This window comes from Nicotiana sylvestris, chromosome 2 (genome assembly GCF_000393655.2).
Source record: "Nicotiana sylvestris chromosome 2, ASM39365v2, whole genome shotgun sequence".
NCBI lineage: Eukaryota > Viridiplantae > Streptophyta > Magnoliopsida > Solanales > Solanaceae > Nicotiana > Nicotiana sylvestris.
The window spans coordinates 76,866,248-76,891,599 of NC_091058.1; the positions used below are offsets into that span (position 1 = coordinate 76,866,248).

General features: G+C 40.0%; 2 protein-coding genes and 1 long non-coding RNA gene across 3 annotated transcripts; all 3 read left to right on the top strand.

Moving 5' to 3' along the window:
• The first annotated feature begins 5,286 nt into the window (after positions 1 to 5,286).
• On the top strand, positions 5,287 to 6,692 carry LOC104243780 (uncharacterized). Its single transcript, XR_011405024.1, has 2 exons — positions 5,287 to 5,753; positions 6,519 to 6,692. It is a non-coding gene; the product is annotated as an uncharacterized lncRNA (long non-coding RNA).
• Positions 6,693 to 12,319: 5,627 nt separating this feature from the next.
• On the top strand, positions 12,320 to 13,600 carry LOC138885103 (uncharacterized). Its single transcript, XM_070166002.1, has one exon. The coding sequence runs from the start codon at positions 12,320 to 12,322 to the stop codon at positions 13,598 to 13,600; it is 1,281 nt and encodes a 426-aa protein (XP_070022103.1).
• A 57-nt stretch (positions 13,601 to 13,657) lies between these two features.
• LOC138885104 (uncharacterized) lies at positions 13,658 to 24,021 on the top strand. Its single transcript, XM_070166003.1, has 5 exons — positions 13,658 to 15,843; positions 16,037 to 16,574; positions 17,727 to 18,452; positions 18,727 to 19,098; positions 23,689 to 24,021. The coding sequence occupies exons 1-5, from the start codon at positions 13,658 to 13,660 to the stop codon at positions 24,019 to 24,021; spliced, it is 4,155 nt and encodes a 1,384-aa protein (XP_070022104.1).
• Positions 24,022 to 25,352: the final 1,331 nt, after the last annotated feature.

Sequence of the window (25,352 nt, forward strand, 5' to 3'; positions counted from 1 at the left end):
CGATGTTACCTCTTAATTTTCGAAAGAGGGACTTTCAAGAAAATGGTTTGAAGGGTTTATTTAAAGGGTTTATTTGCGCTAAACTAGTAGAATGACTTCCCTTTTTTCTTCTCTTTTTTTTTAAAAAAATAATTCCGCTACACTAATTTTCTAAAGCCGGTCGACAATGCAAGTAAGCCTTCCAAATGATGTATCAAGTAGCACATAAGTGGACATGATGGTCTCAAAGAGGATACCTATCTTATACGGACCCGGCCCCTGTGCCGAGTTTCGCTAAGTCAAATGCACGTGATGTACATAAAACGAACCTACTAGGGATATCCGACATGAGGTTTGTTCTTCTAGGTTTAAATCCTGGTGGGAGAAGGTATCTAGACTGGCTTACTCGAGCAGACAACTCGAGTCGAGGAGGGTCAGTGTACCGGTAGCATTGCTTTCCGGCTTAATTGGTGGTGCTCCCCGCCTAAAAATATGTGTGACTAAAATCTTTCACCGGGCGACAAGCACCTCAGCTATCTCAAAGAAATCAGGCTATGTCAAGCAAATGCCCAATTTTTAATTTCAAGAAGACTCAGAGGGGGCACGTGAGAAAATAGTTTATATGTACAGTTCAACAATATCAAAATGATAAAAAGCGAACAGGTAGCACATTAGGCACAAATAAATCACAATATTTACAAAATTAATAAAGCCAAATAAAAAGTCAACATGTACAAGCTCCAATTCTTATTAAGTATTCCCCAGTGGAGTCGCTAGACTGTCACATCCTTTTTTTTCCCCTCCAAAAGATATGGATGTAAAATATTATGGATTGTGGGTTAAAGAGTTTTTCCATTTAAAGTGAAATTTTTGAAGTAGGGATTATTTATTGTTTAGAGTCTCCTCTTGGAATTGATTTTTGGGTATTCCAAGTCACCTTTTATTTGAATCCCTATTCAAAGGAAGATTTGACTCTTTTATTATTGGTCTGCGAAAACAAAGTCCGAGTAAGGAATTATATTGACCGGGAGAAGGTGTAAGGCATTCCTCGAGTCCCTTGGTTCTAGCACGGTCGCTTTATTGACAATAACTTGGCTTGAATTAATTTTGGATAAACTATGATTTATTTGGTTTTCATATTTTATCTATCCGCTTTTTATTATAAAAAATGGGATTATCTTTGAAACGAATCACGTGCGTGAATCTGTTTTGTTTATTGTGTCAAAATTATGTCACACATACGTGTACACAATTAATAATATTTTTATTATTTATTAGGATTGTGTGGCCAAAGTTGTGCGAACGCGTACCATGATTTATTAGTGGGATCATAACTATGCCACACGAACGTATCCATAATTACGATAATTTATTTATTAAAACGCGCCTAAATCATTCTAATGCATTTATGAATGATTTGCTAACTACATTTGAGATGTATTGTGAAGTAAGGAGTTATTGAATAATCGAGAAGAATGGGTTAGCTTTTGTTCTTATTAAATTGGGCCTAACAGAAATTATTGTGGTCCAAAGCCTAGCTTGTCTAATGTAGCTACTCAATAAATTGTTTGGTAACTCTGGCTATTAAAATACTACCCCACATTGTCTAGTTAACATGCATTTTTTATGTTTTAACTACAAGTAAAAAACTAACCATGATAGGATATTCAAGAACTACACCAATAAAACAACTAATAAGATAATCAAGTAACAAAAATCTAAATCACATTGAATAATTTTCACAAATTTCATGCTTCAAAAGATATATTCACATGTATAGAAATAAAAAAAATTTAACGAAAGTAGAAGGGTTAACCTCAATGGATAAATTTTCTTTCATGTTAATAGTGAATCTTCAACGTTGTATTACAATGAAAAATGCCTACAAGCTTGGAAGTGGGTAGGACGTTTACTGGAGCTCTATCACACGACCTTGCTAATTCAACCACGAAATTACACCGGCAACTTCGACGGAACTCAAACTTGAAAAATGTTACTGCGTTATGTGAAAAAGTGGATTATTTTAAGGTGCTTTCAATGGAGTTTTTGACTGGTTTTTGGACTGATTTTTCAGCAGATTCGCAAATGATTTTTGCCTCTCTCTTGGGCTGGATTTTGCAGTTGTTTTGAGGATGTTATGGGACTATTTTTGGACAGAGAAGAGGGCTGGTTTTGGGGTAGATTTTTAGCTCTTTTTTTGGTTCAAAATGGAGCTAAAGTTGTAGCTCCTTTAATGACGTTAGAAGATGATTTTTAGGACCTCTTTTTTGCCCTTTGGTTATGGATTTGAGGGGCTTTTATGGTTGTTTTTGGATGGCCGAAAATGGAGTTCATGGCTGTCACTTTTCTTGCTTTTTCATCCTTTTTTATATGTTGTTCATGTGTGTTTGTGGAGTGTGAGTTGTTTTCTCATATGGTGGAGGGGATCATGGGAGTTAAAGTGTAACGGTGGAATGTGAGTTGGAAAGTGTAAGGGTGGAATGTGAGTTGTGAGAGAATAATTGTGTTGGTGGTAAGGTATGAGCTAAATGACGTGAGGGAATTGGAAAAAATTCAAGCATGGTCAAAAATTAGGTGCTCACACTTTCATCCAGAGGTGTATAATAGAAAACAAAAAAGTACTCAAGGCCTCTATCGATGATTCACTACGGGTTTCAATTCAAGACATGAAGGATTCATTTTCTAAGAAAATGGTAGAGATACATGAGATGCTAATGGAGGTTGTGGCGCCCAACACTCCGGCGAAAATTAACAGACGTGATCCAGCAATGACGATCGTTCGACAAAACCAGGGACCAGCAAACACCACACTTCGGCACAAACCAGAATTCTGTTGGTTCTATGGTGCCAATCCAGAAGCATGGATATTCCAGGCAGAGCATTATTTTAATTTCTATCGAGTTGAGCCCAACGAGCAGTTAATTGTGGCATTGTTATGTATTGATAGGGAACCACTGGAAAGGTACCGCTAGTTGTAAGAACAAACAGTTGGTAGATTGGCCACACTTCATAGAAAAGGTGAAAATTCGCTTTAAGTAGGAGGGTATCGAGTTGGCGGAGGGAAGGTAAGTGAAGCTCCGGAAGATCACCACCGTGTCAGAATTACAGAGCATGTTCGAAGCCATCACTAATGAAACCGATGACTTATTTGAAAGGTTGATGTTGAAATTCTTTACCTCTATTCTGAGGGAGGATAACAAAAATTCAGTATTGAGTAACGAGCCCAAAACTTTTGAAGAGGCCCTAACCAAGGCCCACATACATGAACGTTGGATCCAGCTAGAGAAAGATCCAACTCGACCCGTGTTTGCTAAAAAAGGTACTCCTCTGTTACCCAACCTTAATCATTCTTCCTCGTATACCAATTCCGCCTCCTCAGTCACACCAGTAGCTCTCAATGCAAATCTAACGCCGATAAAATGGCTCACCCATGCTGAAATTCAAAGTCGCCGTGAGCGGGAGCTATGCTATTATTGCAAAGAAAAGTACACTGCCAGACACAAGTGTAAGTCTCCTCCGCACTTATTACTCCTCAATGATGCTTCCGAGATAGAAACAATGCTACAAGAACCATTTGTTCCTAATGATATTTTAGCCGAAGAATTGCAGTACGTAAAGGTGCAAGAACATTCAGCTATCTCTTATCATGCCTTAGCTGAGGTAATTCCTCCTCGATTCTTCGATTTTTAGGGCACGTAAATAATTCTCCGGTCCAAGTCTTAGTGGACGGTGGCAGTGATCATAACTTCATTCAATCCACGGTGGCGATCTTTCTAGAGTTGGCAGTGGAAACCGTTCCTAATTTTGCAGTAGTGGTGGGTAGTGGCCAACGCTTGAGATGTGAAGGGGTTATGCAGAAAGTTTTCCTCACTGTCTAGGGTTTTTGCCCTCCCCTCGACTTATATGTGCTTATATTACATGGGGCTGATGTGGTTCTAGGTACAACCCGGCTTTCTACTTTGGGGCGAGTTGTCACTGATTATGCTGAGTTTATTTTTGAGTTCAACCACCAAGGAGTTGCAGTGCGTTGGAAGGGGCTTGTACCATCTTGCGCCCAACCGGTGCAATTGCAAAATTTGCATAGGTACACAGCTACAAATTCCATCTCCTCTTACTACAGCTTGCATATAGTGCCCTCAACATCCCTGGTGGATGAGCAAACTCAACCAGCTCTGTTGGCCATGGTAGAATCCTTTGCAGATATGTTTCAAAAACCACAAGGTCTACCCCCTACTCGTTCACAAGACCATGCCATCCATTTGGTGGCTAGAACAGAACCTGTCAACATAAAACCATATCGGTTTCCTTATTTCCAGAAGTAGGTTATGGAGTAGCTCGCAATGAAATATTAAATGAAAGGTTAATTCGAGCCAGCACCAGCCCCTTTTCTTCACCAGTGTTGTTGGTTAGCAAAAAAGACGGAACATGGCAATTTTGCGTGTATTATAGGGCCCTTAATTAAGTCACAATACGGGATAGATTTCTTATCCCCACAATTGATGAACTGTTTAATGAGCTCTATGGAGCGCAATACTTTTCTAAGCTAGACTTGTTGTCAGGCTACCATCAGATTCGAGCGAGGCCTGAAGATGTGGCCAAAACTGCATTTCATACACACGAGGGGCATTATGAGTTCTTGGTAATGCCATTTGGTTTATCTAACACACCATCCACTTTCTAGGACACCATGAATGAAGTGTTTCAACCATATTTGCGCCGATTTGTTCTTGTATTCTTCAACGACATTTTGGTATATAGTCTCACATGGGAGGGTCACTTGGAGAACTTACGACTGGTGTTAGAGTTGCTGTGGTACCATAGGTTGGTGGCTAAGCGGAGAAACTATCATTGTAAATGCCTAATTTTTGCCTTATATATATATATATATATATATATATATATATATATATATATGTGTGTGTGTGTGTGTGTGTGTGTGTGTATATATATATATATATATATATATATGTGTGTGTGTGTGTGTGTGTGTGTATTTGTTCTTATTTGTGTATGTATAGATTTTATGAGTTGAGTAATTGTTTGATAAATGGGGTAGGGATTGGGCTAGTGTAATTTAATTAAAATTGTGCCAAAATTGGCCCAAAATTTGAGCCTAAAGAGCCCAAATCCGGTCCAAAATGGAGCTGCCAAGAAGAGCTTAAAATGATGTAGTTTGGTCTTGAAACTACGTCGTTTTGGTTAAGTAACAAGATTCAATCTCATCCACCCATCTTGATTTAATCCAACGGTCCTAGTTTGATCTTCATCCTAGGTATTTAAAGCCCAAAATCCCCAAAAATTTGCCCCATTTCCCCCTTATTTCCTCTCTCTTCTTTCCCTCTCCTTCTTTTCTCTTCTCTCTCTCTTCACTCTCTCTTCACTCTCTCTACGCCGCCCCATCTCCGCCCACCGTCGCCGGCCGGAAATCGCCGCCGCCGGCGGACCACCTCCAAACACCTCCAAATTCACACCATGTAATCTCCACAACTTTCTCTTTCCATATCTCCAAACCAAATCCTTCAAAAATCCCTCAAACTCCTTGAATCTTAGATCTTGGAAACTTTTCCGTCACTTTTTTGCCCAAATCCTTGAAGCTCCAACCACTACCACCCCACAATACCTACATCAATGGATAGAGCTCCTCAAGACTTAGCTATTGATGCCAATTTCACCCTGAAAATCCGGCGACAAAAATCCGGCCAAATTCCAGCGACCTCCTTGAACACCCTCTTTTGGCATACCACCATTTTTTCGGCCACTTGAATTGTAAAATGGTAAAAATCCTATTCTTTTTCATGGATGATTTTTTATTTTTATTCTTAATTTTCAGATTTTATTTTGGTCTATTATTAATTATTTTAGCATTAATTTTTGAAGTTTGAAATGTTCAATTTTCTGTTTTTGCACTTGTTGAAGTAGTAAAATAGTTTTGTATTAATAAAAGTGAGGTAGTGCAGAATACTTAAGAGTATATGGTACTTGTTTGGTTGTTTATTTACTGCTTCAAGACTCTTTGAGTACAATACTCAAAAGTCAAATTGTTTGGTAAGAAAATGTAGACTTTTGCACAGTGTTTGAATAAAAGTCTGTCTTTGAATAGTGGAGAACAGATTTTGTTTGAAATACTTAACAAGATTTGAACCACAAAGTCTGGCCTTTTGAATTTAAGAGCAGATTTTGTAGAAAATCTGTCAAAAAGATTGATTTTTAATTTTTTGAAATAGCTGGTTGTTTTGATATATAAGGGGACTCAATCACACTTCCAGGGAGATGGAATAATTGCTTTGAACACACAAAAACATAAAAAAAATCAGCAGTTGAACACATGAAAAGTGAGCTGAAATAGTGAGCATTGGGAGTGAATCTTAGAGTGCAAACTTTTAGAAAAGTATAAGTCCTCTTTAGAGTTCGTTTCTGGGTTTCCTCTCTAAGTTTTCGGGTTGTTTTAACACGGATTTGCTGCTGGTTTGGCTGCTATTTTGCTGCTGTTTTTATGCTGCTTTAGTTGCTGAACTACTATTTATTCTTTTGCTATCCAGGTAATCCTTTAAGACTCGTAACGTACGTATTTTCAGCAATGGGAATAACTTGAACATACTGCACCATTTAAATGTGTTTGATATGATGAATAATTTGACAACAAAAGAGCTTGTATGTTATTGTTATGTATCAAACATGTGATAATGTGAATATAGTCCTTCATAATACTTGAATATTGAGTTGCAAGTTTTTTGAATGTGATATCTAAGTATGCCATGAATGACTTTAGATGTATAACACATAGCATGAGTTCGTTTTAGTTGCTGAAATTTCACTGCCAACATATGCTTCTAGGAATGTTATGATAATTTTTTTTAATCTGGCCATTTTTCCAGATTTACAAAAGTGGCTATTTTTGTAAAGTGTGTGTTTATACAATTGTGACTATGTAGTTAATGGTCATAAATTCAAACTAAGTAAAGAACCGAGATTGTATCAACTTTGGGCCTTTTTGAACCAAAAAATAAAAGCTGGCCCATTTACCTTTAAACAACAAAATTACCCTCTTTTCTTCTATATAACATTGTGCCAATTAAAATCCATTTCTTGGTCCATTTTAATAATAAATTCCAGCAGCCCAAGAGCTCTTTACAAGCTGGCCCATTTTTTTTTTAACAAGAAGTTGGCTCATTTCTTTTAAAATAGATTAAGTTGGTCCAACTTTTGTTTGCTTAATTTTTCCCAACTATAAAGCTAGAAAAATAGTAATAATATCAGATTTTTCTACTATTTTTAATTAACTCATTTCCTTTTTAAACGCTAGGCAATTAGTAGGCGCGCTTTAACTCACAGAATCACTTGTGTAGCGTGATGTTTGAATATTTGATAAATTAATTTAATAATCTCATACCATGCCCATTAATTTTAGTTAATTCTTAATTTAGTATTTTTTTTTGTTAAGATCGTGAATTTGCTTGCGTAGCGCGATAGTTGATTTTTTATTTTATTTTCAAAACTAATCTCTTCGAATGTAGTAATTTTTCCAGACATAATAACATGCTAACAATCGTTTGTCATGACTGCGGATTCGCTTGCGTAGCGCCGTTATGACTAAATAATAAATTTCGTCGATCATGCACTCGCTTGCGTAGTGTGGTTATGACATCTTCTTATTAAAAAATATTCTTTAATTTTTCTAATAATCAAGAGATAAAAGCGGATAGGTAAAAATATGAAAAATAATATAAATCACAGTTTATCCGAAATTAATTTAAGCCAAATGTAGTCAATAAAGCGACTGTGCTAGAACCACGGGACTCGGGGAATGCCTTACACCTTCTCCTCGGTCAACAGAATTCCTTATCCGGACTTTATTTTCGCAGACCAATAATAAAAGAGTCAAACCTTCCTTTGACTAGGGATTCAAATAAAAGGTGACTTGGAATACCAACAAATCAATTCCAAGTGGCGACTCTGAATAACAAAAATAATCCCTATTTCAAAATTGTCACTTTAATTGGAAAAACTCTTTAACCCACAAATTCGTAGCATAACACGTTACATTTTGTACATATCTTTTGGAGGGGTAAAAAGGGGTGTGACAGCTCTGGCGACTCTGCTGGGGAACATCCAGCGTGAATTCGAGCTTGTACATTGACTTTATTTGGCTTTATTAATTTTTTGTTTATAACTGTGATCTATTTAGGCATAATATGCTACTTGCTTACTCTTTCCCGCTTTGATATTGTTGAATTGTTTTATAAATTGTCTTCTTGCGCACCCCCCTCTGAGTCTTCTGAATACACCCTCGGGAATCGCGGATACGCGCCCCATTCTTTGTTGAGATAAAGCCGGTGGGCCTGGGCTCCCGGTGAAGGATTATTAGTCACCCATATTTAAGAACGGGGAGGGTCCAGTAGTTAAGCCGGAGAAGTATTGCTCCCGGTACGCTACCCCTTCCCAACTCGAGTTGTTCGCTCATTTTATGGACAGTCTAGATACGCCTCATCCCCTAGGACTTTTGAAACATAGAAGAACAAGCCACATGACTGGTTATCACTAGTAGGATCGTTTTGTTGCATCATATGCACTTGACGTAGCGAAGCTCGGCACAGGGGCCGAGTCCGTATAAGACAGGTATCCTTTTTGAGACCATCATGTTCACTTATGTGCTACTTGTTGCATCATTTGGAAGGCTTGCTTGCATTTGTTGACCGGCTTTAGAAAATTAGTTGAGCGAAAAAAGAAAAAAAAAAAGAAAAGGCATTCCCTAGTTTTGTACAGGTAATTCATTTTTACCAAATAAAAAAATAATATAAAAATGGTCTAGTCTTGGTTTGAACTACGCAGGTCCGATTCTAACAATTTTAGTGGGGTACGTAAGAAACCTTCATCAGGGTTGGCCCCCATTTTTGCAAGAGTTTTTGAAATCGGTGTGTCCATAATATTTTTCTCTTAATAAATAAAAAAAATCGATAGTTTTGTTTTTTTTGTTTTTGTTTTTTTCTTTCTCTTTTACTTTTTCACTGTTTTGTCTTTACGTCTGATCATGTTTTTCAATACAACCTCGAAACCTTCTTCGAAGCCATCGAAGGGTTGTTTTCATAGATATAGCTAATATTTTACCATTTTTCCCCAATGTGGAACCATTTTTGCGGAAATTGCCTTAAAACTTTTCTCGGAAGTGCCAAAGGGCTATTTTCATAAAAAATGATTACTTTGGTCGTTTTTAACACCTTTTACCATTTCGTTTTTATTTTTGACCGTTTTGCCGGGACCGCCTTTCAACCTTCCTCGGAAGTGTCGAAGGGCTATTTTCGTAAAAATAGTCATTTTGTTTTTGTCATGTCGTCCTTTGTTCCCAGCCATTTTTGCCAATGTCAACATTACATTTTTAAGCTTTTATTTATTTTTTATCCATGTATTCAGATGTTTTTATCGAGACTGCATTAGTACTTTTCTTGGAGGTGCTGAAGAGCCATTTTCATAAAAATAACCATCTTGTCCTCTTCGTCGCCTTTTATTATTTTCCCTTTGTCCAGCTATTTGTTTTTCCTCGGCGAGATACCTAAGTAATACTTCCAGAGTCTAGCCTTCTTATCATATGAAGTTTGTCCGTTGTCTTATCCAGAAGTCTGTTTGGTGTCATTTCTTCGAGTTAAGATTTGGACCCGACCTCATAATTTTATTTATATAGGTACGATATGGATTCAGTTAGTGGGAGACCTGACAAAAGGCTGAGAGATGAAGAGCACTCGCCGTTTAAGATTGTCGACAAAGTGCCTAGGTTATTGAAGCGATGGTGGAACAACATGGATGGATTTGAGCAAGGAAAGATCAAAGATTATTTGAAAAACTTGGTAAACATTATGGAGATTGAGCCCAAACGAGAACTCATTGAGGCTTTGGTTTATTTTTGGGACCCGAAGAATAATGTGTTTCGTCTCAATGGGTTTGAAATGACTCCTACCTTGGAGGAATTCGCTGAATATACCGACCTGGGGCATAAGAGTCGAACAAAGAGACTTTTGTCTCCCAGGGACATTACTGCTACCAAGTTCCTTGAGCAGATGTGGATCAGCCACATCGAGATAGCACATGTGGCACAAGGGCAGGTCCACCTAGATTTCTTGTATGACAAGTACGGGCATGAAAGGGGGTTCTCAAAATATGGGAAGAAGCTAATTAACAAACAGAACCAACACATATGGCGAGGCCATGGACGGAAAGCATTCATTGTAGCTTTCTTGGGGTGTATGGTCTTCCCAAGAGAGGATCGGAAGATCAACATTCGGTTATCTAGGATAGTCACAGCGATGATGAAAAGAAATGATTCCTATATTCTTCCAATGGTGTTAGCAGATACCTTTCGCGTTTTGACCAGGTGCTGGGAAGGAAAAGGTTTCTTTGCAGGTTGCAACCTCCTGCTCCAGATGTGGTTCATGGATCATCTTTTCCGTCGTCCTTATCAGGTAGACCACCGTACTTGTTGGGGTAATCATGTTCGCCAGTATAATGCTAGATTGAAGAGTGAGTCGGAGATCCGCAATTTCCCAGAAAGTGTCAATGATTGGAGAAAGTATCTTCACTCCTTAACAGATGATCAGATCACATGGAATTATCCTTGGTTCACCGCGGAATATGTCGTCTATAAGTCATCTTGCCATCCATTTCTGATCTTAATGGGGCTTCGAGGTTATCAGCCATATGTTACCATGAGAGTTCTACGTTAGCCGGGTCACAAACAAATAGTTCCCCCGGTGGAGACTATGGAAAATTTTATCTGGGAAGCAACATTAGAGGATCCCATTCGTGAAGCTTATGCCCAACGTGTTTGGAATGTCACTAAGATACTCGAGCGTGGCACCATGGTGGCAGATCGAGGAAGTGGTGAGTTGAATCCTTCTTATCTTGAGTGGTTCTATAACCAAGATGCTCTAGCAGATAGACCAGGTACAGTCGTGAAGAGCACCGCAGAGTGGGAGGCTGAAATTCGAAACAGAGTTGGGCTGGTTGCGGAAGAGATGAAAAGGAGTTATGAATCTAACTTTGGAGCACTACAAGAAGAGCTCAGCATCGTTAAAGTAGACAAGGATTTGCTGTATGATGCTTTTGAGAAAGAGAAATCTCAGTGGGCACGAGAGAGGCAAGCACTCAAATCCCAAATTCGAAAGAAGAACATGGTCACAACCGCACAGCAATAAGAAGAGAGAGAAGCCCAGTTCAGGGCAGTCCGTGATCATGAGCGCATGAGTTACGCTCCACTAATCAAAGGTTTAAGGGATCAGTTAGAGGGAGTTGAATAGAGCAAGGAGAGACAGATCGCGGAGTTTGAAGTAGAAATACATCACTACCAGAGTATGATAAATCGGTTGGAGGGGGAGTTACTAGAAAATCGGCGCCAGAAAGATATGGCCTTGGACCGCGAGCGTGATGCGCTGGATCTAGCTGAGACACGTGGTCAGCAAAATCAAGAGTTGCATGTGGCTCAGGAATACATTAAAGGAAAGATCCTCGAGGTAGCCACATATACCTCAAGAGCACGCAGGAGTTGCCAGGGAATGACGCCTGAGCGGTTTGCAGAAGTATCATTAAACATTGTTCGTCATATATCTGCAGACTTGGAGAGGATATACCGCAACGTTGGGGGTCAGGCACAGGAACAAGAGCCTTGATTACAGTGATGTTGGTGGATTCTACTGCAAAGATCAAAGTCTTCATTTAGTTATCAGTCCTTTTTCATTATGCTTTTGTTGTTTCGAGTCTGTAAGAGTCTTTTGGCATTTTGAGTCTTGTTGTTTTGCCTTTTATCCTAAAAAGTCTGTTTTAGTTAGGCTTGGTCTTGTTTATCTTTATGTAACTCTTGCCTTTTGAGTCTTGTATAAAAAAAAGAATTATTTTGAAAATCAATGAAAAGAATTTTTTTTTTTGAAAAATTCTAAAATGAACCAAAAAGATGTTTGTTTTGTAAAAAAAAACAACTGAACTACGTAATGATCTCTTCCATGCGGTGACATACGTAGGCAACCCACAAAAGGTTCGATCAAGTTTTTATTTTAAATGACTCTAAAGTAAGGGATCAAGTAAGGCGAGTGAAAAAAAACGAATAAAAGAGAAGAAGGAAATAACAGTGTCAATAAGCAACAAGCTGATAAGACGGAATGAAACGTTGAAGCCTTCCAAAATCATTTTAGAAATGGTGGCGATGTTAGGAGCATGACATATTACGTGTAATTCATATCTATAAAATGCCTAACCCTAACACGTTTGTTGGCTCTTAATCCAGTAAGTTTAAGGTGGTTGGTTTGTGGTAAATCTGGCAGCACATCATTACTTCACAAGATCTACGGGACCAGTAGTAATGGATAACAGTGATGAAATCGAGTTGGTCAGTGACAATCCGCAGGGTCAGTTAGTTGAGCAAGAGTCTGAGGAGATAAGAAAATTGAGACAACAACTGTCAGATGTATATCAAGCTTGGGTTTCCGGTCGACCTCCACCCCAGGATCCCTCAGAGGGAACTTACACCATACCCCAGGCTACTCAACCACCGCTCCATGCAACGAGCGACCCCATTCTACCACCAGGGTATGTGCTGAATTACAGACTCCATGCTGCCCCCAATACCTGTAATATGCGACCTCCAACCGCACCGGTCAGGAACACCCCTCTCGTCGTGTCTGGCACACCGGTATATACAATCCCGCCACCACCTCCTGTGACGAAGCCAAATAATGAGCCACCATCTCATGCTTATGATGGACAATACTATTCTCCGAATATGGATTTTGGGGTCTCGGCTCCATACAATCAGACTCCTCGATACGAATCACAAGTGGAAAATGAAATGCCTGCCACGACGATTGAGCCCGATGAGATGGCCAGGAAAATGAAAAGTCTTGAACATAATATAAAGAACATACAGGGACTAGATGGTCACAAAAGTGTTTCATTCAGTGATCTATGCATGTTCCCTCACATCCATTTGCCACGAGGGTTCAAGACCCCAAAATTTGAGAAATATGATGGACACGGCGACCCTATCGCCCACTTGAAAAGGTACTGCAACCAGCTGAGGGGTGCGGGAGGAAAGGAAGAGCTACTGATGGTTTACTTTGGGGAAAGCCTTGTGGGGGTAGCTTCCGAATGGTTCACTGACCAAGACATCTCTCACTGGCATGTTTGGGATGACATGGCCCAGGCCTTCGTCAAGCAATTCCAATACAACATTGATATTGTACCAGACCGTAATTCCCTATCCAATATGAAGAAAAAGCCGACGGAAAGCTTTAGGGAGTACGCCATCAAGTGGAGGGAGCAGGCAGCCAGAGTTAAGCCACCCATAGATAATCATGAGTTGATCACTGTCTTTTTGGATGCTCAAGAGCCTGATTATTTCCAAAACATGATGTCTGCAATGGGTAGGCCTTTTGCTGAAGCAATCAAGATAGGGGAAATGGTCAAAAATGGCTTAAAGACTGGCAGAATTGTAAGTCAGGCTGCACTCAAAACCACCACCCAAGCCATCCAAAATGGGTCGGGAAGTTTTGCAAATAGGAAAAAGAGAGATGAAGGTTCTATGATGACCTCGGGATCTAGGGAAGTTCAAAGAGGGGCATCACACCCTTATGTGCAAGTTTAGTAGGGGCGATCCAGCTACCCTCAACATTACTATCCCCCGCCAATTCCTCAATACTCTATGGGCCCACCACAATGTACGGTGTTCAATGCTCAATCATATGCTCGGCCTCCCAATTATCAGGTACGGGCACCAGCTCCAAGGGGCCCCCGACCTCAACAACAAAATTTTCGGGCACCCTACAATGCTCGTCCCAGGCAGGATTATGGTCGAGAGCATAGGTCGACAGAAAAATTCACTCCATTGGCTGAATCATACTCTAGTCTATTCCAGAAGCTGAAGCAAATGGGCATGATTGGACCTATCTCTCCCCACCATATGCATCCGAATTCACATGGATTTCAAGCAAATGCGAGATGTGAATATCATTCAGGTGCCCCAGGGCATAGCACCAATGATTGTTGGACTCTGAAAGGAACCATAGAAAGACTCATTTCTGAAAAATTAATTATAGTAACGAATGGCAAGGACCCTCCTAATGTGACAAATAACCCGTTGCCGGAACACAACGATGTTCATTTCATGGGGATGATTGACCGAGATCAGGAATACAAGCCGGTCGGCCAAACAGAAATGGCAGTGGGAGCAATTCAAGAAGGAATAAATCTGGAAGTACGACCAAGCCGAGATGTGCCGTTGATTATGAAAGGCGTCCCGAACTCAAAAAAGGTAACTTTATTTGTGCCCAAGGTCTCGAGGTTAGAGGTTCGCTCCAATGTTCCAAGACCAAGGTTGTATGTCCTTGGAGGACACCCCGTCACAAGGCAGAATCGGGGCGGTGCGAATGGCATAACAGAGCCGATCATAATCAAACCTGCCATGCAATCCCCTGTGACAAACACGAAAACTGTCCCTTGGAACTACAAAAAAACTATGATGACCTACAAAGGCAAGGAAATCATAGAGGAAGTGGGGGAAACTGGAGGTTTGACTCGATCAGGGAAGTGTTATTCTCCAGAAGAGTTGATGAATGCCAAGCAAATCAGAGGAGGCCAATTTCCAATAAAGAAGCCAGTCACTGAAGTAGAGGCAGAAGAGTTTTTGAAGAAAATGAAAGCTCAGGATTACTCAATCATTGACCAGCTAAGAAAGACTCCTGCCCAAATCTCTCTACTATCTCTGCTCAAACATTCCAAAGAGCATGCTCGTGTACTAATCAAGGTCCTGAACGAGGCACGTATCTCAAAAGAGACCACAGTGAATAAGTTAGAGAAGATGGCCAATAGATTTTTTGAGGTAAACAGAATCTCATTTACCGATGATGAACTTCCCGAGGAAGGAGCCGGGCACAATAGGGCGTTGAACTTGATAGTAAAATGTGAGGGGCATTATGTAAAGAGAGTCATGGTTGATGGAGGCTCAAGTGTAGATGTATGCCCTCTCTCTACTTTGCAAAGCATGAAGATCAATACGGACAAAATCCGACCCAGCAATGTTCGCATCCGGGATTTTGATGGCTCAGCGAGAGACACCATGGGGGAAATCAACCTCACCATGACGATTGGGCCGGTGGACTTTGAGATTGTTTTCCAAGTAGTGGACATGGTCACTTCTTATAACTTTCTTCTTGGATGGCCATGGATCCATACAGCCCGAGCTGTGCCATCCACCTTACACCAGATGCTCAAATTCGAACATGACGGGCAAGAAATTATTGTTCATGGAGAAGACGAGTCTTCCGTTTATAAAGACCCGTTAATCCCCTGTATTGTGGCCAAGGAAGGGTCTGAGTCCATTGTCTATCAGGCTTTTGAAGTGGTTGTTGTGGACCATGTCGAGGAAGGAAAGCCCATTATGCATCCTTGTCTTTCCGCCACATCTGTAATGGTGGCTACGGTTATGATGAGACAAGGTTATGAGCCAGGAAAAGGTTTGGGGGCATCACTGCAAGGGATTTCAGAGCCTATTTCTTCTTTAGGAAATCGGGGTACTTTTGGCTTAGGCTTCAGGCCAACACAGGCAGACAAAAACAAATCCAAACACCGCAAAAAGAGTGGATGGGTCTTGCAACAGCCTATCCCTCATATTTTCTACACTTTTGTCAAGCCACGACTCCGAGAGGGTCAAAATTCCTCGGTGCATGCAAACATTGATGAAATTTGCCATGACCTCAGCGAGATGTTTTATGAAGTGAATATGATCCAGGCTGGTGAATGCACTAGTCATGCCGTTGTGCAACTAATTGACCCAGACACCATGCTCGCCAACTGGGAAGCAACTTCTCTCCCCACAAGGAAGGAGTCTTGGTAGTCTGCTTTTGCAGCTTCCTTTTTTGTATTCTGGGTTACTTTCAGGGTTGTAATCCAAATATCTCAGGATGATTGTTTGTTTGATGTTAACCCTTCTATCCTTTCGAATTCAATAAAATGCAGTTTAGTTTCCTATTAAGTTTCCTATCTTTTCCTTTTCCTAATTCCTGTCATTTTATTCTCATTTCAGTTTTGTTAATGCCGGCTTTAATAACATGACATGCATGCGGAATTCATGCCCAGATCTTGAAAATCTATCTAATATCGAAATAACGCATCAAGAGGTTGAATATGAGGAAGATGAGATTGTTGAGGAAATAAAAAGAGAGTTGGAACAATTTGAAAATAAGCCTAAGCCAAACCTCAATGAAACTGAGATGATTAATATCGGAAGTCCTGAAGAAGTTAGAGAAACGAAGATAAGCATTCACACTGAACAAAAAACGAGAGATATCTTGATTCAACTTTTATTTGAATACAAAGATGTATTTGCTTGGTCTTACGATGATATGTCGGGTTTAAGTGTTGATCTGGTTGTTCATAAGCTTCCTACGTATCCTGGTTTTCCACCAGTCCAACAAAAGCAACAAAAATTTAAAACAGACATGAGCGACAAAATCAAAGAAGAAATAATAAAGCAACTAAGCGTTAATGTGGTCAGAGCTGTCCGATACACCACCTGGGTGGCAAATGTTGTGCCCGTGCTAAAGAAGGATGGAAAAACTAGAGTTTGTGTCGACTATAGGGACCTGAACAAAGCAAGTCCAAAGGATAATTTTCCTTTGCCAAACATCCACATTCTTGTAGATAATTGCGCAAAGCATGAGATCCAATCATTTGTGGATTGCTATACTGGGTACCACCAAATTCTAATGGATGAGGATGATGCAGAAAAGACAGCTTTCACCACGCCATGGGGTACCTATTGTTATAGGGTCATGCCATTCGATTTAAAGAATGCAGGGGCAACTTACATGAGGGCCATGACCACCATTTTTCATGACATGATGCACAAAGAGATTGAGGTATATGTCGACGATGTCATCATAAAATCAAAGACACAAGCCGATCACGTGTGTGATTTGAAAAAGTTCTTTGAACGGCTTCATAGGTATGACCTTAAGCTTAATCCAGCCAAGTGTGCATTTGGGGTCCCAACTGGGAAACTCCTCGGTTTTATAGTCAGTCGGAGAGGCATCGACTTGGATCTATCTAAGACAAAGTCCATTCGAGATCTGCCACCCCCGAAGAACAAAAAAGAGGTCATGAGTTTGCTCGGGAGGTTGAACTACATCAGTAGGTTTATTGCTTAGGTCACAACCACGTGCGAGCCCATCTTTAAGTTGCTGAAAAAGGATGTCGCTGTCAGATGGACGGACGATTGCCAAAAGGCCTTTGACAGGATCAAAAATTATCTGTCAAAACCCCCTGTACTGGTTCCACCTGAACCTGGTAGGCCTTTATTTTTATTTCTATCATTGATCAATAATTCCTTTGGATGCGTTCTGGGGCAACATGATGCAACAGGCAGAAAGGAACAGGCAATATATTATTTGAGCAAGAAGTTCACCGATTATGAGGTTAAGTACACCCTTTTAGAAAGGACATGTTGTGCCTTGACTTGGGTCGCTTAGAAGTTGAGACATTATCTTTTGGCCTACACTACTCACCTCATATCCAGAATGGATCCTTTGAAGTACATCTTCCAAAAGCCAATGCCCACTGGCAGGCTCGTAAAATGGCAAATCCTGCTCACAGAGTTTGACATCGTCTATGTCACTCGCACCGCGATGAAAGCATAGGCTTTGGCAGATCATTTGGCAGAGAATCCAATTGATAATGAGTACATGCCACTTAACACATACTTCCCGGATGAATAGGTCGACTCGATAGAGGAAGTGGTTCCAGATGATCACCCTATATGGAAAATGTATTTTTATGGGGCTATCAATATCAAAGGAGTTAGGATCGGGGCAATCCTCATCTCACCTACTGGACACCATTACCCTGCAACGGCCCGACTTCGGTTCTTCTGTACTAATAATACGGCAGAATATGAAGCTTGTATCATGAGTTTGAAAATGGCCATCGATCTGGATGTGCATGAACTATTAGTTATGGGAGATTCTGACTTGCTTATCCGGCAAGCCCAAGGTGAATGGGAGACTCGAGATATCAAACTTATTTCGTACAGACAATGTGTACGAGACTTGAGCAAAAGATTCAAATCTATCGAGTTCAGATACATTCCCCGGTTTCACAACGAGCTAGACGATGCCTTGGCTACTCTAGCCTTGATGCTCCCTTATCCAGGCAACACCCATATTGATCCACTAGAAATCCAAGTTCGGAATCAGCACGGTTACTGTAATACAATCGAGACAGAACCAGATGGTGAACCATGGTATCATGACATAAAACAATTCCTGAAAACAAGAGAATATCCAGAGCATGCCAAAGGAGATCAAAAAAGAACTATAAGGCGACTCACCAGTGGTTTCTTCCTGAATGGGGAAATTCTGTACAAGAGGACCCTAGATTTAAACTTGTTGAGATGCATAGATGCTACAGAAGCAGAGCGGATCATGAGTGAAGTACATTCAGGGGTATGCAGACCTCACATGAATGGATATGTTTTGGCGAAGAAGATTCTACGGGCAGGGTATTACTAGCTTACCATGGAGCGAGATTGCTTTAGATTTGTTCGCAAGTGTCACCAGTGCCAGATTCATGGTGACTTGATTCACTCGCCTCCTTTGGAGTTGCATCCCATCTCCTTGGGCTTTCGTTGCTTGGGGAATGGATGTTATTGGGTCGATCGAGCCAAAGGCTTCAAATGGGCATAGATTCATTTTGGTTGAGATTGATTACTTCACCAAGTGGGTGGAAGCCGTCACTTTCAAAGCAGTCACCAAGAAAGCAGTGGTAGACTTTGTTCACTCCAACATCATTTGTCTCTTTGGTATCCCAAAGACCATTATCACTGACAATGCAGTCAATCTAAATAGTCATTTGATGAAGGAGGTATGCGAACAATTTAAAATCATGCATCGCCATTCTACCCCTTACCGGCCAAAAGCCAATAAAGCAATTGAAGCAGCAAACAAGAACATCAAGAAGATTCTTAGGAAGATGATCCAAGGTTCCAGGCAATGGCATGAAAAGTTGCCTTTTGCTTTTTTGGGATACCGTACGACTGTTCGCACATCTGTTGGCGCAACACCGTATTTGCTTGTATACGGAACTGAAGCTGTAATACCCGCTGAAGTCAAAATTCCCTCTCTCTGAATTATTGTGGAATCAGAGATTGAAGACACTGAGTGGGTCAAGACCCGATTAGAACAACTGATGTTGATTGATGAAAAACGGCTAGCAGCAGTGTGTTTCGGCAAGTTATACCAACAAAGAATGGCACGCGCTTACAATAAGAAAGTGCGCCCAAGGCAGTTTGAGGTAGGCCAACTGATTTTGAAACGCATCCTTCCGCACCAGGTAGAAGCTAAAGGAAAGTTCGCCCCAAACTAGCAAGGACCCTACATCATCAAGAAAGTGTTACCAAAAGGGGCCTTGAACTTGGTAGATGAAAAAGGACGGGTACCAGACATGACTATTAACGCAGATGCAGTCAAAAGATATTATGTCTCATATATACCCATTGTAGAATTTTTACGCATTCATTTTCTCAAATTGAAGTGGCGAAGGCTATCATTCGCTCGCTATTCCAAATAGGTGTCACCCTTTTTGTTAATCCTTTTGAGCCGTATTTGTCTTCCTTGTTTCTCACTTCTTGGAACTTGTAAAAAAAATCTAAACAATTGAACTACGTCCGACCTGATTCCGAAAGGATACGTAGGCAGCCTTACCCTGGGTTCGGTCCCATCAGAACAAAAAATCCATATTCCCAATACTCCAAAACTGGGGCAGAAGTTTGTTTTATTTCACGATTTTTTTTCTCTCTGTAAAAATGATTCCAAAAGTTGTAATTCAGTTCAAGGTTCATTTTGCCTTTTTAACTTTCAAGAACTTCTGATCGATGTTTTTTAAGAATGATTGAAGTCCCCATGCCAAAGACGTTGGGAAACCTCCCTCATACAGTATCATAGTCAAAAAAAATAAAAAAAAAGAAAAAAAAAGAGAAAAAAAGGAAAAAAAAAGAAATGAGAGAGTCTTATCAGTGAAAAACCGTACGGGCGCTATAAGGCGATAGTGAACAGAGAAATGAGCTAGTCTTATTGGTGAAAACCCAGATGGGCACCATAAGGTGATGGTTAGTAAAGAAATGAGAGAGGTTAGTTAGCGAAAACCTGCAATGGGCGCTACTAGCCGAATAAGGGTCTTTGATTCTCCGGCATGAGCATAACCAAGACAAATTCAAGATGAACATTTGCGGCGAATTTTGAGAATTAGACAGCTCAGACAAATCATGCATCCAGTCCAAAATGCATGTCATGATTCATTAAAGTCGGCACATACCTCCAGATAAGTCTCCCTATTCCATTCCCCGAAAGGGACACCTTTTGTTTAAGCACAGTTCTTTTTCGCTTCCAATTATTATTCTGTTTTTACCCATAATTTTTCTTTGAGTCCCCTTCGGTCTAATCCTGCATCAAAATCGAAGCAAAGAAAGGGCTGCAAAACTGGCTATAGCTTCCCCGTAATGTCGAGCACAATTTGGGGCATATATGGCATTGACGAAGGCACGAATCCATCTCTGATCTTATTCGATAAGACAAAAAAAGTGTCTAAAGAAAAGAGCTGAAAAGGTCACCTAAGCAGGACCTGCTTTATGAGAAAAGTTGATGAGCACTACGGACACAAACTTATACTAGGTGCAAAACAACTAAGCTTGATTTTAAAGAAAAATCGCCTTGCCTTAGAGACAAGGGTAGCGGTACCATGAACATCTGGGTATAAAACAGTTGGGGGCAGTATTGTAAAGACAAGGTCTCTAGAAAATGATGCAGAGGCAGAGTGACACACCTCTTTTTCCGACCCCGCGTGGGTGAAGGAGTTTTTCCAATTAAAGGACAATTGAAACGGTATTTGTTTATTTGTTTCAGAGTCGCCACTTGGGAGATTTAGGGTGTCCCAAGTCACCAATTTAATCCCGAATCGAGGAAAAGAATGACTCCATATTACAGTCCGCGAACCAGTAATCCGGATAAGGAATTTTGTTAACCCGAGAGAAGGTGTTAGGCATTCCCGAGTTCCGTGGTTCTAGCATGGTCGGTCAACTGTCATATTCGGCTTGATTATCTGATTTAATACATATTAAACCTATGTGCGAATTTTAACTTTTAACCGCTTTTGTCATTATTATTATTTTTATCAAGAATTGCAACATCGTGGAAACACATCTCGAACCACGTCACAATCAATGCACCCGTGGTTGTTGGCATATTTCAACTCTGTTGAGATTTGGATTTGGATCACATAAATGTGCACCCGAGTTTAAGAAGATTAAATTATTAAAGGTGCGCCTAAAGCGACTAGCGTATCATTTACTTTGGGTAGGGCCGTGAAATTTTGCTAAACGGTCCATCCCGAAGTCTAAGCAATTTTAAAGCAAATATTTACCGAGGGCCCCGCAATTTTGTATTTTTATTCGGCGAGGCTCATCTCATTCTTATTTTTTTAAAGGAATTTGCAACGTCGTGGACATACATCTCGGACCACGTCACAATCAATGTACCCGTGATTAGAGACACATTTCGACTCCGTTGAAATTTAGATTTGGGTCACATAAATGTGCACCCGAGTTTAAGAAGGTAAGATTTATTAAAATGCGCGCCTAAAGCGATTAGCGTATTATTATTTTGGGTAAGGCCGTGGAGTTCGCTAAGCGGCCTATGCCGAGTTCTAAGTAATTAACACGTACATTTTTGTGAGGGCCCCGCAATCTGTGCGTTTTATTTGGCGAGGCTCGTCTCATTTTTATTTAAAAGGGTAAACCTACAGTGAATATATTTTTCTATTAAGTTTGTCTCTAAAAATAAAAGAAAATCTCCCGATTAATTACATGCTAAAAAAAACGTAACTTATTAGTTATTAGTTTACGGCTAATGCGAATGGAAAATTGCAATCGAGTTTGTACAAAGAAAGATTGCTTTCGTTCTATATTCTATTATTTAATAATACTAGAACATGAGATTGACACACCATAATATCACAACAAATTAACTAGTCTTTGATTAATTTAAACTAACATTATTAGATGAAGAAGTTATACATATGCAACCTTATTACTCACTAATCAGTCAACTACATTTTTATACAAAGAAAGGAAAATTCTATTCAAGCACAAATCTAAACATGAGGAATTCAACAGTAACAAAGCCTGGTTAATACTTCATTTCGCTTCAAACCGAGAGTGTACAAATGTGTACCTGGAAATGGCAGTACAAGAAGAAAAGGAGGAGGAGTCAACAACAATAATAAACAGCAACGCAACAGCAACCCAACAGCAGCAATCCGAACCAGAATCAAAACCCAGAAAAATTTGAAGAAAATCAAGCAAGCTCGATAGAACAAACCCAAAGTTGGTAAAAGACTTAAACAGCAACAAACCACATCACCACAAACATACTCAAACCCACGTGTATTAAACCCGAAACTAAACTCGTTTCTCACTTTGTTTTTGTTTCTCTTTTTAAACTCTCCAACACTCTTGAAATTTTCAGAATGTCTTCCTCAAATCTCTCTCCAAAAATCTCTCTCTAAGTAAGTCTTTCAAGTTCAAGTCCTAGTCTCCATTTTTTTAAAATGTGTCAAATGACTCTATTTATAACAAGACACTTGTCTTGAATCCCCAACCCGAAATATTTCCCCAATTGCATGCTTTGTCCCCACTACTTATTGTTTTTTTTATTTTAAACCCTTGTCCCCCATGCTTTAACATAAATAATTACATTATTCCCACCCCACTACATTATGTCTTGTCCCCCATTATATTAAATAATTGTACAAATGTTTAATTCCAAAAATACCCCTCCGACCTTACTGAAATTACCATTTTACCCCTGAAAGTTTTGTAATTTACCAAACTACCCCCTCAGCTATAACCAATTCACCTAATCGATTTCAACCAAAATACAGCAAATATGACCAATTTCTAAACAAATTCAAGCAACAAATCACATGAACACAGATTAAATCATACAGCTTCAAATTAATGGGAATAAGTTAACCATATTGGGAACCAATCCTGGTTAACTTAGACAAAAAATAAATGAGCAAATAGACAACAGCATCAACAACAAAATACATGATTCAAACTAAATCAACAAATCAAAAACCAAAACAGACTCACATTAAATTACTGGATTAAAAACGAACTTCAAACAAAGAATAAACATGCATTAAATCTATATTAAACAACAAACATGACAGATCCAAATGACTAAACAAACATATTTCTATATTACAACTGAATTCTTTTAAACAAATAGAAACAAACCGAAGAAGAAATAACATTAAAATTAAACTAACAACATTAATTAAATTTCAATTTGAATCTAACAACATTAAAACTAAACTAACACTTTCACATGAACAAACTGAAAAATTAACAAAACGATGAACACGAACGAAACAAGAATACCGATTTTAGATTCGAGCATATCAAAAACAAAATACGGACAAAAGTGAAACTCAAAACCCACTAACCGGATCGAAACGACGAAGAACTTGAATGAGGACAAATCTGTCCGGAAACGATTATCGCACCAAAATAACTCGACGCCTAAGACGACCATGAACGGACCATTGAACTGGAGGTCGACTGGATCGGAGAAGACGACGAGAAGGCTGTTTTGCGCAGCCCTTTTTTCTTTTTTTTTCCAGGTGGAGAAGGCAGCATGGTCGACTTGGAGTCGACGTGAGGATGGGGGTCGACGTGGGTTGCGTGTGATGGAGGAGGAGCAGCAGAAGCCGCTTGATTTTGGAACAAAGGCGACGAGGCAGCAACATAAGCAGCAGAAGGGAGCTGTTGAAGACGCAGCGACCAGCAGCCATGGGAGCTCAGGCTCGAGTTCAACGGAGACGAAGAAGATGAAGCAGAAACAGAAGCGTGGTCTGCTTGGTCGACGCAGAAGCAGCAGGAAGCAGAAGCATGAGCGTGGTCTTCTTGGTCGACGCAGAAGCAGCAGGAAGCAGAAGCATGAGCAACAGTCTTGAAGCAGCGGTAGCGGGGTTGTTCGTGGCTGCTCGTTGACGATGGGTTGTTCGACGACTAGAGAAGGGTGGTCGATAGAGGGGTTGTGCGCGTGTGTGAAGGTGAGCAGCCATGGTTGGCTAGGGCAGCCATTGGAGGGGGCTTGGGGAAGCTTTTGGAGAAGAAGAGAAGGGGTGGCGAATGGTTTTTGTTTTTGGTTTTAGGGTTTTTTTAGTTTGTTTTGTGAAAATGTAAGATAGGGGGTGTTGGGTCTTTGGGTTATGGGGCGGACTGGGTCGACCCGGTTTGAAGTGGACCGGGTCATGGCGAAGGTTGGATATTTTTTTGGGCTTGTGGCTTGAATTTGAAGAAGAGCCCAATTCTGATTTTCTTTATATTTTTGCTCTCTTTTCTTCTAAATTCTAAAAATACTTAAATTATTATATATAAATAAATCAAGTTATAAAAGCACAAATTAACTCCCAATAACAGTTAACACACAATTAAGTAATAATTAAGCATAAAATTGTACAATTGGACATTAAATGCTAAAAACGCAAAAGATGCCTATTTTTGTGATTTTCATTTTTGTAAAACAAACTTAATTACTAGCAATTGTAGGATTAAATCCTAAATGCAAATGCGACATATTTTTGTATTTTTTATTAATTTAACAAATAAACATGCACAGACAGATACAAATAATTGTCCCAAATGTCACAAAAATTCTCAAAATTGCACACCAAGGAAAATCGTTTTATTTTTGAATTTTTTTGGGAGTAATTCTTTCATAGGGCAAAAATCACGTGCTTACAGCTATCCCTCTTTGCCCGAAGACACGAAGGGTTTTCGTGCAAAGATAAAGTGAGCGATTTTTGCCCATCCGAGTACTCCGTGTGAAGCATTTTTTGAAAAAGATTTAACCGAACCTTTGCTTCAAAGGTTTCCTACATATTCCTGGCTAAAGGGAAATTAGGTTAATGTAGTTCGGGAAGTTTTGGTAGTTGGGACTACCGTGGGACTGCAATGTTACTGTTGTTGCATGCTATTACCACTGCTTACCGATCTCCTTGTTACACCGTACTTAAAAGAAAACAAGAAGCTAGGCTAGACTACGGATCATAAGATCTCATCTATCTTCCACTTGTTCTTGTTGCCTTGCTTTCTTGTCGGCTTGTGTTTCTTCCGGTGCTTTTCTTCTGAGAATTTGGGGACGACACTGGCCTTTTGCTTTTCTGAATACCAGTTTTCATCATTTTGTTCGGTCCGCTGGGGATATGGCTTCCTTCATTAAGCTTTTCGGTGGTTCCTCTGGGGATACGGCTTTCTTCATCAGATTTGTTATGCTGGGCAT

Excerpts from the sequence above, each read along its gene's own strand:
- LOC138885103 (XM_070166002.1), top strand. The coding sequence starts at position 12,320 with ATGGATAACAGTGATGAAATCGAGTTGGTCAGTGACAATCCGCAGGGT.
- LOC138885104 (XM_070166003.1), top strand. The coding sequence starts at position 13,658 with ATGGGCCCACCACAATGTACGGTGTTCAATGCTCAATCATATGCTCGG. Across the intron at positions 16,575-17,726 it reads AGAAGGATGGAAAAACTAGA|GTCGACTCGATAGAGGAAGT; the intron begins GTTTGTGTCGAC and ends CCGGATGAATAG. Across the intron at positions 18,453-18,726 it reads TGAGTGAAGTACATTCAGGG|TGGGTGGAAGCCGTCACTTT; the intron begins GTATGCAGACCT and ends TACTTCACCAAG.